Below are 16,050 nucleotides of genomic sequence, written 5' to 3'. Positions count from 1 at the left end.
TGCAGAAATTGCAGTAGCTGAACGGGAGTCTTCAGCTGAATTCAAGGCATTACATGAGGACATAATCCTTGCCTTCGTAGTTATTCCTAATTCTTCCAACTCGGCTCCGAAATCATCCATTTCATCTATTTGCTCGATCTGGTCTTGCAACTCATTTGCTTTAGAAATTGCCTCATCTAAAACCTGAAGCCTGCATTCTAGCTCGGTTTTGTTTAGAGGAAGTGATCCATCTTCCAAACGTTCCTCCAACCGGCGAATGCTTTTAACTTTGACATTTAATCTTTTTTTTAAGTCAATAAGAGTCGTGGAATTAAGTTTTTGTTTAGTACTTTCCATTTTAAAAAAATTTGTTTTTTCAATACAAAAACGAAAACGATGCAAATTTAAGATTTAATAATTTATTTAAAATTTTTTATTAATTTTAAAATATTAATATTAAAAATTTATTAAATTTTTTATTTATTAAATTTTTCTAAAATTTATTTAAAAATTTATTGAATTTAATTCAACAACAAGAAAATGCGAAAACGAAAATAATTAATTAATCTTATTTAAATATAATAAATAATTTATTAAATTTAACCAAATCTAAATTGATTAATTAATTGATAACGAATTATTGATAGTCGAGGCACAGAGTATCCAAAAAAATAGTTGGCGCCAATGACACCGAAACCAATATGCTTGACCAAATTGTAGGGGAGCGCGTCACTTGGCAGACCGGTAAACTATACGCGCCAAAAAGTGCATATACATACATACATACAGCAGCGGATAACGGTGGGAAACGAAAACGAGAATATTATCGCTGCATCTATTTGTATGTATGTAAACCAAATATATATGCACTTTTATTTTATCTGAAATAATTAAAATAATTTTTGGCTGCACTTTAGTATTTATTAGGAAGATTTGTAAATTCGAGAACGAGGGGCAGGGGGCGACAGTGATTGCAAATAATATAAATATTCTCTTTTTTATTTTATCCACAGGCAGTACATTTAGGTAAGCACATATATTTATAATTAAAATTTTAGAATTTTTATATATGTTGTTATTTATTTTTGCTCTACTATTTTTTCTACGTACGTATGCGCCAAGAATTGAAAGGAGGGTGCAATATTCCAGCACAAGACGGATTTTAATTTGTCTTATCTCAACTTTCAATTTTTTGCACAAATACCTGGGTTTCTGCTTTCGGATCCTTTAATCCTGCGGCCACTTTCCTTTCACAATTGATGCAGGTGCAGTGCATGGGGACGACGAATCCTTCCAGTAGCAGCTATGTAGAAGTTTGTTTCGCGACGCGGAGAATTCTTTAATTTGTATTTTGAATTCACTGGCACAACCGTCGCGAGCAACTCTTTTTGTTTTTGAATATATGTATGTAAATATGTAATATATATAGTAACATATCAACAAAATTTCTTTAAGTGTATATCAGTAAAATTTGTAAACCAATTTTGTAAACCGAAGCTGAAGCCTTTTGTATTGAAATTCGTAATCCAGCTGCAAATTGCATCATTCCAATTTTTGTAAAAACATAAACATTTAATTTTTCAATTCGGCTGAAAACAGTCTCATTTAAGATTTCCAATTTCTAAGAGCCACTTCAGATTGAAAACCAAAACAATATTTTGGTAAACAGAATCCCGACTCAAATCTTTCTCACTCCTTTTAAGTGAAATAAAACTAAACAGCTCAAACCATTCTTAAATGGGCATCCACTTCACAGGAAATTTCACATTTTCTTGTCACCTCGATTAATTGAGACCCAAAGTCTTCCACGTCAACTGACACCTCAAGTAATAGGTTCCGACTCAATCGATTTCCTTCAGAAAACAAAGCCTCTCTGAGAGAAAAGCTTCTTTCGAGCTTTGATCTGCAAAAAGCTTCAGCAAGGGTAGCTATAAAAGGGACTTAGAGCCCCAAAGTTAAGTTAGTTCTGAAACTCCAAAAATTCTAAGCAGTTTTAAAAATCACACTGTATCAAAAACGGAACTCAAATAAAAATATATTTTTTTCAAACTATTTTTGAAGAAGATATTTAATTGGCGCAGCCGGTAGGATGTGTAAAAGTGACCAGTGATCAATCGAGATCATAGAACATCGTTGAAGTATTTTGTGCTAATGCAACTGCAGCCTTAATACTAACCGCGAGTGTTAATCGCTATTCACATCCGCAAAAGAACTTACGTGTTAGTTTCAATTTGTAGCCCACTTTTCGAAGTGTGACTGCTACCGAAAATATACAAAACACAAAAACTTAAAATAAATTAGTAGCCCGCTTTCATAGTGTGACCGCTACCGAAACAAATAAGAAATACGAACATTACAATGGCCGAACCAGTAGCACAAGTCCAGTTACTCTCCGAGCTACACCTTAATCAGGCTTTAAGCCAGATTAGTGCAATCGAGATGCAATTATCAGGAGATGCCCAGCGAGTGTCACAGATATCAGCAGCAACCAATTGGCCCGATCTAAGGATTGCTCTCATCGATGAGTATAAAACCCAAACCCCATGCGAGGAATTACTAAGACGACTCTACAATACCCCTTTCAATGGAAGCATTCGTAAGTTCGTCGAGGATCTAGAATATAAAATATTTGTCATAACAAACAAATTGTCGTTAGAAAATAACAATTTAAATACAATGATTTATAATAATGCCATGAATAATACTGTAAAAGATGTAATAATGAGAAAACTTCCTGACAGGTTATTCATGACATTAGCAAGGCACGATATAACTACAGTCAGTAAACTTAAACAAGTAGCACAACAAGAAGGTTGTTATGATTCTGGTTCTGATAAAATTAAATCACAACATAATTCAAAACAAAACGGACAAGATAGGAGAAATTATCAAAGAAATAATAATTTCCAAAGAAATAATTCCTTTTATAATAATAATAATCAACAAAATTATAATCAGCAAAGTAACTATAGACAACCAAATAATTTCAATCAACAACAATTTCAACAGGAATTGCAGCAAAATTTAAATCATGGTAGAGCTCAGAATCCTATGAATTATCAACAGCCAACATCTTCTTTACAAGGTTATAATTCTAACAAACCAGTGAAAACACAGCGTGAATATTCAAGCGATCAATCTAGAATGGAAATCGAAAATTTTCATCAAATAGCCTCGGATCCAATAGAAGAAATAGAAATCCTTACATCAGAATAACTATTAACAATCGCGCATTTAAATGTGTAATAGATACAGGAAGTTCAATAAACCTAATAAAAGAAAATTATTTTAATTTCCCACAAACATTAAAAACGTTAGAAGTACACACAATTAATGGTGTAATTAAATTAAATAAGTCCGTAAATTTTAAATCAAGTAAACTTTGTCCGATCGATCAACCATTTTGGGTTCACAATTTTTCGCAAAAATATGACATATTGATAGGAAGAGAGTATTTAGAAGCTTGTGAAGCAATTATTAATTATAAACAGGAAACAGTCACTTTGAGCGGATTTGTTTTTTCCATGATATATAACCACGAAGATTTCAAGAATTCCGAAATTGAAACATTGGAAGATTATCTCAGTCCACCTTCATCTGAGGATATATCTTTTAATTTTGCAATTAATAATGACTTAGAAGAAAATAATAAATTTCGAATAAATCATCTTAATAAAGAAGAAAGAACTAAATTAAATAACATTTTATTTGAATTAGGGATATTAGGGATATCCAGTACAGGGAAGGTGAAAATTTGACCTTTACCAGTGCTATAAAACATTCAATCCAAACCAAACATGAAGATCCTATTTACAAAAAACCTTATAAATACCCCCAAGCTTATGATCAAGAAGTAGAAGTCCAAATTAAAGAAATGATGAATCAGGGAATAATACGTAAATCGAAATCCCCTTATTGTTCTCCAATATGGATAGTCCCAAAGAAAGAAGATGCATCAGGTAAAAAGAAATTTCGAATAGTAATAGACTATCGAAGTCTAAATGAAATAACTATTGATGATAAGTATCCGATACCAGCTATGGATGAAATACTTGACAAACTTGGAAAGTTTCAATATTTTACAACAATTGACCTTGCCAAGGGTTTCCATCAAATTTAAATGGATGAAAATTCTATTTCAAAAACAGCTTTTTCTACTAAAAATGGACATTACGAATACACACGAATGCCATTTGGTCTGAAAAATGCGCCTGCAACTTTCCAACGTTGCTTGAACAATTTATTAGAAGATTTAATATACCAGCATTGCCTTGTTTACATGGATGACATAATTATATTTTCTACTTCATTAGAAGAACACATATTGTCCATAAAAAAGGTGTTTTCAAAACTTCGAGAAGCTAATCTTAAACTTCAACTTGACAAATGTGAGTTTATGAAAAAGGAAACTGAATTCCTTGGACATATAATAACAACAGAAGGAATAAAGCCAAACCCCCAAAAAATTGAGGCAATACAAAAATTTCCAATACCAAAAACCCAAAAAGAAATAAAATCATTTTTAGGTCTCTGTGGATTTTATAGAAAATTCATACCTGATTTTGCTAAAATTGCAAAACCTATGACTGTAAACTTAAAGAAAGGTTCCACTATAAATTCAACCAATAAAGAATATTTAGAAGCATTTGAGAAATTAAAACTTCTTATTACATCAGACCCAATTTTAATTTACCCTAACTTTGAAAAATTATTTTCCTTAACAACAGATGCTAGCAATGTCGCCATAGGCGCAGTATTATCGCAAAATCATAAACCTATTTGTTATGCAAGTAGAACTCTTAATGAACATGAAATTAATTATTCAGCAATAGAAAAAGAGCTTCTGGCTATAGTCTGGGCCACTAAATATTTTAGGTCCTATCTCTTTGGTAGAAAATTCGAAATCCTTAGCGATCATAGACCATTAGTTTGGCTTCATAATATAAAAGAACCAAACATGAAACTACAAAGATGGAGAATAAAATTAAACGAGTTTGACTTCACTATTAAATATTTGCCGGGAAAGGAAAACCAGGTAGCTGATGCTCTGTCAAGAGTGAAGCTAGAAGAAAATTTTTTAGGAGAAACACCGGATAATACCGAGTCATTACCCACAATAGCAACAGTTCATAGTGCACATGAAGACAATCAGAATTATATAGAAATAACGGAAAGACCTTTAAACTATTACAATAGACAAATTGAATTTCATAGAGGAAACTCAAATGAAGTCAAATTGAGCCAATACTTTCATAAAACCAACCTTAAAATAATTTATAAAGAAATGACCCATGAATATGCAAAAGAATTAATTAAAGAATATTTGTGCTCTAAAAAAAGTGTTATTTATTTTCCTTGTGAAATGGACTTCATAATATTTCAAAATGCTTATATAGAAATCATCAGCCCAAACAACTTAACCAAAGTTATGAAAACTAGTACAATATTAACAGATGTCCAAACATTCGCCGAATTCAAGGAAATTGTCCTTAAAGCTCACGTAGAATTATTACATCCAGGAATAGAAAAACAAACAAGCCTTTTTAAAGAAAAATATTATTTTCCCGATTATCAGAGATTAATTCAGAATATTATAAATGAGTGTGAAATTTGTAACCTTGCTAAAACAGAACATAGAGATACAAATCTTACATTTGAATTAACCCCAGAAACCTTTAACCCCAGACTCCCAAAGACCTTTAACCAAAGACTCTGCATTTATGTGCTCAGCATTGCAACTTTGGCTGCAATCAGAAGATGTAAGAATAACTATAACCACAAGTAAAAATGGCGTTTCTGACATAGAGAGATTTCATAAAACTATTAATGAAAAATTAAGAATTATAAATTGTGAACGGAATCCTGAAAATATAATTACTAAATTTGAAACAATCGTTTATATTTATAATCATAAAACAAAACATAGCTCTACAGGTAGAACACCAGCAGACATTTTTATTTTCGCCGGAACTCCAAGTTATAATATTCAAGTGAATAAAATAAAGAAAATAAACAAGCTTAATAAAAATCGTCATACATTCGATATTAATACTAGGTATAGACAAGCTCCACTTATAAAATCTAAAACAACAAATCCTTTTAGGAAGACAGGCCAAATTACACAAACTGACGAAAAACATTATGTAGAAAAAAATAGAGGTAGAGAAATCACACACTATAAATCGAAATTTAAAAAGAAAAAGAAAATTAATACCAGCAAATATAATAATTCCAGATTTCCACCGGAAGACAACCCAGCTTAATAAAATGATCTTTTATATAATAACTTTATTATGTCTTATATATCACGCCATGTGTCAGAACATAGATATCAATCCAATTCAAGCAAAAAAATGGATACTTAATTTTCCAAACAGGTAACATAGATCTGCCCACTAATTATGAATATCATTGTCTCACAGTCAATTTAACTAAAACTGAACAAACTTATAAAAATCTAATGGAACAAACACGAGAATTTGAACATTTGGATCAAATTCAATATCTAAAAGAAAAATTAAATAGAGAAATGAATGGAATAAAAATTGCTCAACGAAACAAAAGAGGACTTGCAAATTTTGTAGGTACCTTTTATAAATATTTATTTGGCACATTGGATCAACAAGATAGGGAAGAATTAGAATCAAAAATTGATAACTTGTCCGAAAATAGTATACAGATCAACGAATTAAATAAAGTTATTGATGCAATAAATAAAGGAATAGAAACAGTAAATCGTTTAAATGAAAACCAAAATGAAAACCAAAGGTTAGCAATCCTTATTTTCAATTTACAAGAATTTACAGAATACATAGAAGACATTGAATTAGGAATGCAATTTACAAGATTAGGCATATTCAACCCAAAGCTCCTAAAACATGACCCGCTTAAACATATTAATTCAGAAAAATTGTTAAATATTAAAACATCTACTTGGTTACAAGTTAATACTAACGAAATATTGATAATTTCTCATATTCCTCGTACTATTATTAAAACCCCCATTTACAAAATTTTACCGTATCCGGATCAGAATCAGAATATAATAACCGAAACATTGCATGATAAATATTACATAAAAAATCAGCAAGTCTTTAAAGTAAAAACAAAAGAAATAGTAAATAATAAATGTATAATAGGTCTCTTAAGACAAACAAATACAGAATGTAGATATACAAAAATGTACAAGAACTTCGAATTAAATTATATTGAACCCAACATTATAATAACATGGAATTTACCAAAAACTTTATTAAATCAGAATTGTATAAATAAAGATCTAATAGCAGAAGGAAACAATATAATAAAAGTATTCAACTGTTCTATACAAATAGAAGATGTAATAATAACAAATACTATGCTTGATTACACCCGAACTATTTATGTAAACAACAACATAACTAAACTCCAACCTTTATCGTATATCGTAGCCAAAGAAATATTCCAAAACCACTCAAAACAATATTTTAAAACTCAAACAATTTTACTAATACTACTAGTAGTAATAATTATTATTATAATCATATATTTGATTTATAAATTTAAGAACATCCCAAAAAGGATAATAATTAATTATAAAAAACAAAAGGTTATAACTCCCGAAGAAGAAACTATAAGTTCAGAGAATAAAGAACATGACCTACAGTTATACCCCAAACTAACCGCCTGAGGACAGGCTAAATTCTTAAGGATGGGGAAGTAACATATCAACAAAATTTCTTTAAGTGTATATCAGTAAATTTTGTAAACCAATTTTGTAAACCGAAGCTGAAGCCTTTTGTATTGAAATTCGTAATCCAGCTGCAAATTGCATCATTCCAATTTTTGTAAAAACATAAACATTTAATTTTTCAATTCGGCTGAAAACAGTCTCATTTAAGATTTCCAATTTCTAAGAGCCACTTCAGATTGAAAACCAAAACAATATTTTGGTAAACAGAATCCCGACTCAAATCTTTCTCACTCCTTTTAAGTGAAATAAAACTAAACAGCTCAAACCATTCTTAAATGGGCATCCACTTCACAGGAAATTTCACATTTTCTTGTCACCTCGATTAATTGAGACCCAAAGTCTTCCACGTCAACTGACACCTCAAGTAATAGGTTCCGACTCAATCGATTTCCTTCAGAAAACAAAGCCTCTCTGAGAGAAAAGCTTCTTTCGAGCTTTGATCTGCAAAAAGCTTCAGCAAGGGTAGCTATAAAAGGGACTTAGAGCCCCAAAGTTAAGTTAGTTCTGAAACTCCAAAAATTCTAAGCAGTTTTAAAAATCACACTGTATCAAAAACGGAACTCAAATAAAAATATATTTTTTTCAAACTATTTTTGAAGAAGATATTTAATTATATATTATATATGTTATGTATCACTGTCACTATTTTTTGTTGCTTTTTTATTTATTTAATTATACTACAGTCCACCCGGGGGCGCCAAAATGTTTATCGAGATTATTTTATCTCGTCGCGAAAAACGAAAGGAAAAAATTGGTGGCTGTAGAAATAATTAAATTGCGAAAAAAACGACCGAAAACAAAAATGCGTGCACTCTTCGACGTTATAAATTCGGTTATATTCATATTGACAAAACCTTAAGCCTAGCTTATCTAGTGCGGCGAAGCGGGGCGAATTCATGGGAGAGCGCAAGTGAGAGCTTCACTTGCGCTCTCGCTCCGCCCTAAACTAACTTATACTAGACTTCATACAATTCCACTTATTATCTACATCTAATTATACACCTTCTTTTGCCTTATGCAACTTAATAACCATGAATAAATTTTATAACGTTTAAAAATGAATTGCTAATCTATTATCTAGAGGAGTCATGCAGGATGAAGATGGCAGGTGAAATTAAATAGCCGGATTTTCTTTGGGATCATCAATAATTATTTCGCGGACTTGGTGATCATGGAAGGGTGGGCAACGGCTGTGGCGAAACATCCGCTCAGCTTTACATCGTCTGCTGCAACTACACCAGCGCAGTCGCAACGGCCTTAATTACTCTGAATGTCGAAAGCAATGCAAGAATCCTTTTTATCCCCTTTCCCGATATTTCCTTCAGTACGTACTAACCCCCCGCACGCGAATATCTTTTAAATAATCGATTGATAACTGCGAGCGAGTAGCACAAGGACCCTAGGGATCCACTCCCTTCTACCGACCAGAAAGCCGGAACCAGCGCGTGCAACCTCCTTGCAGCTACACAACCATCTGCCCGCTTACATGGTTACATGTTACAATAATCTATGTTTATTTAAAAGTCTACTCATACTATTCTTTAAATTTATAAGGTTCCTTGTATACCATGGCGGATTCGTTGAAGCGGACGGATATTTCCACGGCACGCAAGCGGCGAAGAATGTGTTGAAAGTGAAATAAAATTTTTGTAATGCGATGTTTATATCCTCACATGCCAGTAAATAAGACCAATCAAATTCCGAAATTAGCTTTATGAGATTTAAGTGTAGACTTGAGGTCAATTAAGGAGTTGTTTTCGATTGAAAGCTCAAGTTTGGGATGATATGGATCCTCGGGGTAAGAAAGGGGCAAAGTTCTGGAAAGAGTAATTCCATCAGGATCAGAAACGAATCATAAGTCCAACAGCCGACCTAAAGAATTTCTAGCGTGGTTAATTTGCCCAAGTGACATGTCAAAAATGCCCGCAGGGAAGTCGTGGTGGGAGTTAAGCTGTAAAGACAGTAAATTTTCAACATTTGACCACATAAATTCTGGGATATTAAAGTCACCCGGAGCTATCAGCTGGTCACCATCAGACAGACGATCGAAAACCAAACGAATGGCGGTCAAATGTTGCCAGTGTGTTGGCGGTTCGGACGAAGGTGGTATGTACGAACAGGTAACATACAAAGATTGATCGGACAAAGTTATTTTGATGAAAAGGAATTCAATGTCACCAAACTCTTGCAATTTTACCTCTTCAGAAGCGAGTTTGGAGTCTTCAGAGATTAACATTCCTCCGCCCCTTCGCCGAGGGAAGTTTACTACATAACCCTCTAGTATTGTGATAGGTAAGTGTGAGTGAATACATTAGTTTTTTAAATCTGAGGAAGATGAGGTAGAAGGTTGGTCAGTGGCCGTAAAACGTGGTTTAATGTTTGATGTTCTTGTGACGAAAATATTGTCTGAAAATATTTCTCAAAAGCTGGCGGAACATATCGTCTTGGACATCATAAAATGCAAGAGTTTTTGTGCCGCCGTAACTAATACTGCGGTACCAGTACGTACCGGGGCCCCGGTGGGGGGGGGGGGGTTTGAATTATTGGGTCTGGGATCGCTTAAAGTGATTCCACAGAGGACATATCGGAGAATTGCTCATTATTTCTGAGATATTCGGAAGCCGATACCGTAGCATCCACCCTCATTCGCTCCTGGATCTCCAGATTTGGCATGCCGGTTCGAATCGAGGCTATTCAATGAATCATCAAGGCTACTGGGAATCGATCACCTACGTAAAACCACATATCATCCACAAGAAAACGGAATCATCGAACGCTGGCATCGAACATTAAAAGCTGCCGTCATGTCCAAAAACCAGGCGAATTGGCCACAGAAACTACCAATAATTCCTTTAGGACTTCGCACAGCTTACAAACCGGACATTCAAGCAACACCCGCACAACTGGTATACGGAACTACGATCAGGTTGCCGGGAGAGTTTTTCCACCAATCAAATAAAACACAATCCCAAACGGAATATGCCAAAGAATTTGAAAATATCAGTCCAGCACAAACAGCTCACCATGACACCTCCAAACCATTTATATTTAAGGAATTGGAAACCATGTCACATGTATTCCTACGAAATGATGCCGTACGCACTTCACTTCAACCTCCATATGACGGTCCAATTGAAGTCATCGAAAGGAACCGCAAACACTTCACCCTATCCGTCGCTGGAGGTGCAGTCAAAGTATCTGTGGACCGCCTCAAGCCCGCCTTCGTAATAATGCAACAGCCAATAGACAAAATCTCAACGCTGGAACCACCAAATAAAGGACCAGACCCAGGCTCTTGGAGAGTCACCGGAAACAACCTCACCTTCAAGACTTCGGTGTACAATTAGACTCCCTGCTCGCTTTGCACCATAAAGCCTAGGGGAGAGTTCTTTGGCGAGTCAACCGACACTATTTTTTGCATAATTACAGATGCTAGCAAATACGCTTGTTGAGCAGTCCAAACTCAAAACAAAAATGGACTACAGCTTCCAGTTGCATACGCATTAAGATTCTTTAGGAAAGGTGAAAGCAACAAGAGCACTACTGTCAAAAGGAACCCATTAACACCATTGTAATAATGGTGGTACTCCAATGAGTTTGGTTGTACTCCAACGTTTTAAAACTGTTTATATTCCATCAATTCTCTTACATACAATTCATCTCTTCATACAATTCTCTTACAAGAAGGATACATGAAAATCTTAAATCTATTTAAAAATACTTATCAACGGTCTGCACGCTGACATGCTAAGTGACTCTATCTTAAGTGCTTTAAGTGCACCACTTAAATATTTGTTTAGACTGCAGGCGATCGTTTTTAAACCATGCTGTTAATCACTTCTCACATTCTATGTCCTCTTCACATTCTATGTTTGGAATTTTTATCGTGTTCAATGCTTGAACAACTTGAGAACAACAATTAGTAGCTATACATTAGGTAATAACATACTTCAGACCATATATTTATGGAAGACCTTTCATTGTTAAAACAGACCACAGAGCACTTAACTATTTATTTTCAATGGTAAATCCCAGTTCCAAATCAACATGAATGAGACTTGAATTAGAGAAATATAATTTAACGGTAGAGTATCTAAAGCAGTGGTTCCCAAACTTTTTTCTGTCATGGACCCCTTTGAGGACTTTGCAGGATCCGGTGGACCCCCTGCAGCACTCCCTAACAAATAACCGCAAATCTCCTCGTTCTGTGATATTCAATCTGTTCCTTTTTTTTGTTAATAAGTTTGTAACGGCACTAAAACTTTTTTCGACGAGATATGATGAGGGAAACGCTATGAGAAGCTTTTGCGTGATTGCCCACAGTCCAGGATATTTTTTAGGTATTTCTGCCTGCAACCAAAATTTCTGATACCCTTTTTTAAATGTCACTTTCAGCTCCTCATTAGTGCTGAGCTCGAGTAGCTCCTCTTGTAATATCACATTCTCCACTTCTGTTTCATCAAATGGATTTATGATCCATGGTGGTATTTCCATCGACAGAATGTCTTCAAATCTAGTATTAAAATCACCATGCAGGGCAATCAAATGTTGTATGTCTGAATAACTTCATCAAGGCATTCTACCTGCGATAAGTTTGAAAACTGTGAAAATTCGCGCCGACCAATATTTCCCTTCATAAACTTCAATTTACCAATAAAAGCTGAAATTACACTCTTTGTTGTTATTAAATTAAGGCTGTCCCCTTGTAATTGTAAGTTGAGCTCATTAAATTTTTGAAACAAATCTGTCAAATAGGCGACGTCTGCTTTAAAATTGATTAGGTTTTTTTTTAAATCAGGATCTTTGCTGTCCAGAAATTCTAAAACTGAATTGAAAAGTGAATAAAATCTTGATAAGCATGCACCTTTCGACAACCAGCGTACTTCGGTATGTAACAGCAATCGTTGGAAATCTTCATCATTTTCATCGCACAATTGTGTGAATAAGCGCGAATTTAATGCATTGCTTCTAATTTTGTTAACTGCATTAATCACAAATTAAAGCGATTGGTGCAATCTGTCACTTAAATTTTTCGCTACTAGATGTTGTCGGTGGATAACACAATGAATTGTAGTTACCTCTTGTATAATTCTTTTAAGATGGCTTATAAACCCACGATATCGCCCGACCATGGCAGGAGCTCCATCTGTTGCCACCGAAATAACGTTTGTGAATGGAATCGATGTTTCTTTAAAAAAATCACTGAGAACAGCAAATATTGATTCACCTTTAGTGTCCGTCTTCAAAGTTCTTGCAAATAGTAACTCTTCATGGATTTCTTCGCCCATAACAAATCGAACATATGCCAATAATAATGCTTCGTTGCCAGGTAAAGTTGACTCGTCCAGTTGAATAGAAAAATGAGTTGTTTGCAGATAATCACACAAGAAACTTTCAACATCAGAGCTCATTTCATCAATACGTCTTTGTACAGTGTTGTTACTCAAGGGAATTTTTTTTGAGTATGTCTAATGAAGATTTGTGCAGAACAGTTTTTAAGACCTCTTCAACAGCAGGTAAAATTAACTGTTCTCCAATGGTGTGCGGTTTTCCAGATTTTGCTATGAGTAATGAGATATTGTAAGATGCCCGCAAGCCATCATCATTGCTTTCAGACGTTGAAGCAAACATACTGTGCACGGTGGGTCTTTTTTCATATTTTTCTTTAAATGTTTGGAAATATTTTAAATCTTTATCTTTTTTATCTGGATGACACCTTCTTAGGTGCTCTTCCAGCTTTGATGGTTTCATGGAGTCATTGCCCAAAACTTTGTTGCATAAAATGCATGTGGGCAACCGTTTGTCTGCCTGTGATGGAAGAAAACCAAATTTTAAATATTCAACACTATACTGACGACACTTCTTCTTAGATTCGGTCATGTTTCGTATCAATTACCAATCTGCAATGTAAACAATAAATAAAAAACCGAACAATCAAATACCTACTGAACTTATATACTTCCATAAAATAATATATTATTATAAATATACCTATCTCATATAGAGTAAGGTTGGTTGGAAGAGATTTCTTTCCATTTAATTAACATTTTTTGTAAAAAAAATTGTAAAGTAAATAATATATGAAATAAAAATACAACTCGTTAATTAAATAACGCAAAACCTTACAGTAGTTTGTCGAAAATCAAGAGAAGAATCGATTCCACTAATAAAAAAATTAGGGTAAAATTTTATCCAACAAAATTGAAATTATGCCGTGTTTGATTATTAGTCAACTTTTGATTAACACAGGTCTTACGCTTTTTGATTAACACGTTATTGTATATACCCATTACTTTTTTATTGTTTTTATCCCACAGGAAGGTGATACTACTCATGATAATAAACAACTTTGTCTATGAAGCCGCTTCCGAAATCTCGAAAAAAATCTGTTTTTCCATACTTCCATTTCTCGAGATTTCAGAAGTGGCTTCATAGGGAAAGTTCTTTATTTACATGAGTTGAATCACTTTCCCGCGAGTAAAAAACGATAAAAAAGTCACGGTGTATGCATATAACAAATAGGCAGGTATGTACTTATACTTACTTTTGCGATACTGGTAATCACTAGGTAATATCGATTCACTTTACTTTTAGAAAGTCTGGAAACAAATTATGGCACTAATATCGATTCAGATTTCCTTATGACATTTCGGAAATGAGAAACGTTTCTCCTTGACATTCGTATTTATAAACATTCATTTGATTCAATTCATTTGCACGTTTGTAGAGGTGAAGAACTTGCTGAGCTTCTCGATGTTTTTTAAAATACATCGATGTTTTTCATTTTTCCAAAACATCGAGGTATCGATGTTTCCATCGATGTTTTCTGCACCTCTACACGTTTGAACAAGTATTGCGGACGGGACGGTTGCCGGCAGCGGCGCGTCGACGACAAGTCTCGACGCGTTGTACTGAATATGGAACAAATTTTTACAATTTTACAGGGTTTTACAAGTAACAGTCGCTGAGCTTCTCAAAATATTATCTGCCTAAAGTGATAGAAGTCAAGCCAATATCTTAGTTCTTCACTATCGAAACCAAATTAATTTTCATTCACCCCCGCTTACAAAGTGTAGACCCCCATTTTTTGTTAGACCCAACGTAGACCCCCGTCGAGTCTCCCGTGGACCCCTGGGGGTCCACCTGGACCACTTTGGGAACTACTGATCTAAAGGATAAAGATATAACTATGTAGCCGATCCGCTTTCTAGAATAATAATCACCGACTTGAAAAATATTCAATTAAACAATAATATTCTGAAAACCACTACCAGAAACCAAAGTAGACAAAAATACTGCGCATGGAAAGGGTGTCATACAGACATTAGAAAAACCTTGGCCAAGGGACTCTATTACTGGAAAAATATGTCCAAAGACATAAAACAGTACTTATAGAAATGTCCTAAATGCCAAAAGTCTAAAACAACTAAACACACTAAGACCCCATTAACTATAACTGAAACTCCACAAACACCTTTCGATAGAGTAATTGTGGATATAGTTGGATACGCGGTAACACTCATCTGCGATTTAACTAAATACTTGGTAGCCATACCAATGAAGACGTTAATTACGGACATGGGAGCGGATTATAAAAATAAATATTAAAAACATAACTTCGACTGCTCAGTTGACAAAACAGATTGGGACGTATGGCACAATATTTCGTCTATTGTTGATACGACCCCCTCTATGGCACATGACTATTGTCCATATGAGCTAGTTTTTGATAAAACTTCAAATTTACCAAAACATTCCTTCCTCAGTTGTGCGTTTTCATATAATTTTCGTATTAGCTTTCCATAAAAAATCGGTGTTTATTTCGATTCACATAAAAAAATAAAAATAAGAAGCAAATTGCAATTGATAGATCCGTATTGCTTCGCGTGTGCAGTGATATATTTGGAGGTAAAATAATAATTTTAATAATTTTTCTTCCAAACATAGCCGTGCTCTGCTTCTTCATCTCTTACGGTGTTGCTCCTATTTCTCGCTCAATAGAGATTCTTATCTCTATTTCTTTACATTTTACTAACTCGCACTAACTGCTCTCTTCAATCTCCCCCTTTCGTTTCCCTGGTACAGTGGTACAAGGTTCATCAATATTATTCCTAAATTAATTATTGAATTTTTAATAATTGTTAATAAATAAATTATTTAAATTTTTAATAATTATGGAATTTAAATTGGTCTGTGCGTTGGAGTCTTGCAATAAGCCACTGCTGGCTTTGTGAAAACGTTTTACACGCTAAGTGTGCCGGGTTCACGGCCTCAGTTTCGGATGCAATCTCACGTAGGTCTGGTCTACACTTTTGCTGTGATTGTTGTCGTGCTGTTCA

General features: G+C 34.1%; 1 protein-coding gene and 2 long non-coding RNA genes across 3 annotated transcripts; 2 read left to right on the top strand and 1 right to left on the bottom strand.

The window, feature by feature from the left end:
• Window positions 1–10,515: 10,515 nt before the first annotated feature.
• On the top strand, window positions 10,516–11,058 carry LOC123258157. The gene has a single exon (XM_044718034.1). The coding sequence runs from the start codon at window positions 10,516–10,518 to the stop codon at window positions 11,056–11,058; it is 543 nt and encodes a 180-aa protein (XP_044573969.1).
• A 1,390-nt stretch (window positions 11,059–12,448) lies between these two features.
• Window positions 12,449–13,650, top strand: LOC116655078. Its single transcript, XR_004310227.2, has 2 exons — window positions 12,449–13,352; window positions 13,436–13,650. It is a non-coding gene; the product is annotated as an uncharacterized LOC116655078 (long non-coding RNA).
• LOC123258145 lies at window positions 13,265–14,870 on the bottom strand. Its single transcript, XR_006507978.1, has 2 exons — window positions 14,256–14,870; window positions 13,265–13,611 (listed from the first exon to the last, which is right to left on the bottom strand). It is a non-coding gene; the product is annotated as an uncharacterized LOC123258145 (long non-coding RNA).
• Between the last annotated feature and the right edge of the window lie 1,180 nt (window positions 14,871–16,050).

This window comes from Drosophila ananassae (genome assembly GCF_017639315.1).
Source record: "Drosophila ananassae strain 14024-0371.13 chromosome Y unlocalized genomic scaffold, ASM1763931v2 tig00000087, whole genome shotgun sequence".
NCBI lineage: Eukaryota > Metazoa > Arthropoda > Insecta > Diptera > Drosophilidae > Drosophila > Drosophila ananassae.
This window is presented reverse-complemented; position numbering and strand designations above follow the sequence as displayed.

Bases quoted from the DNA above. Each gene is read 5' to 3' on its own strand.
- LOC123258157 (XM_044718034.1), top strand. From the start codon at position 10,516: ATGTCCAAAAACCAGGCGAATTGGCCACAGAAACTACCAATAATTCCT.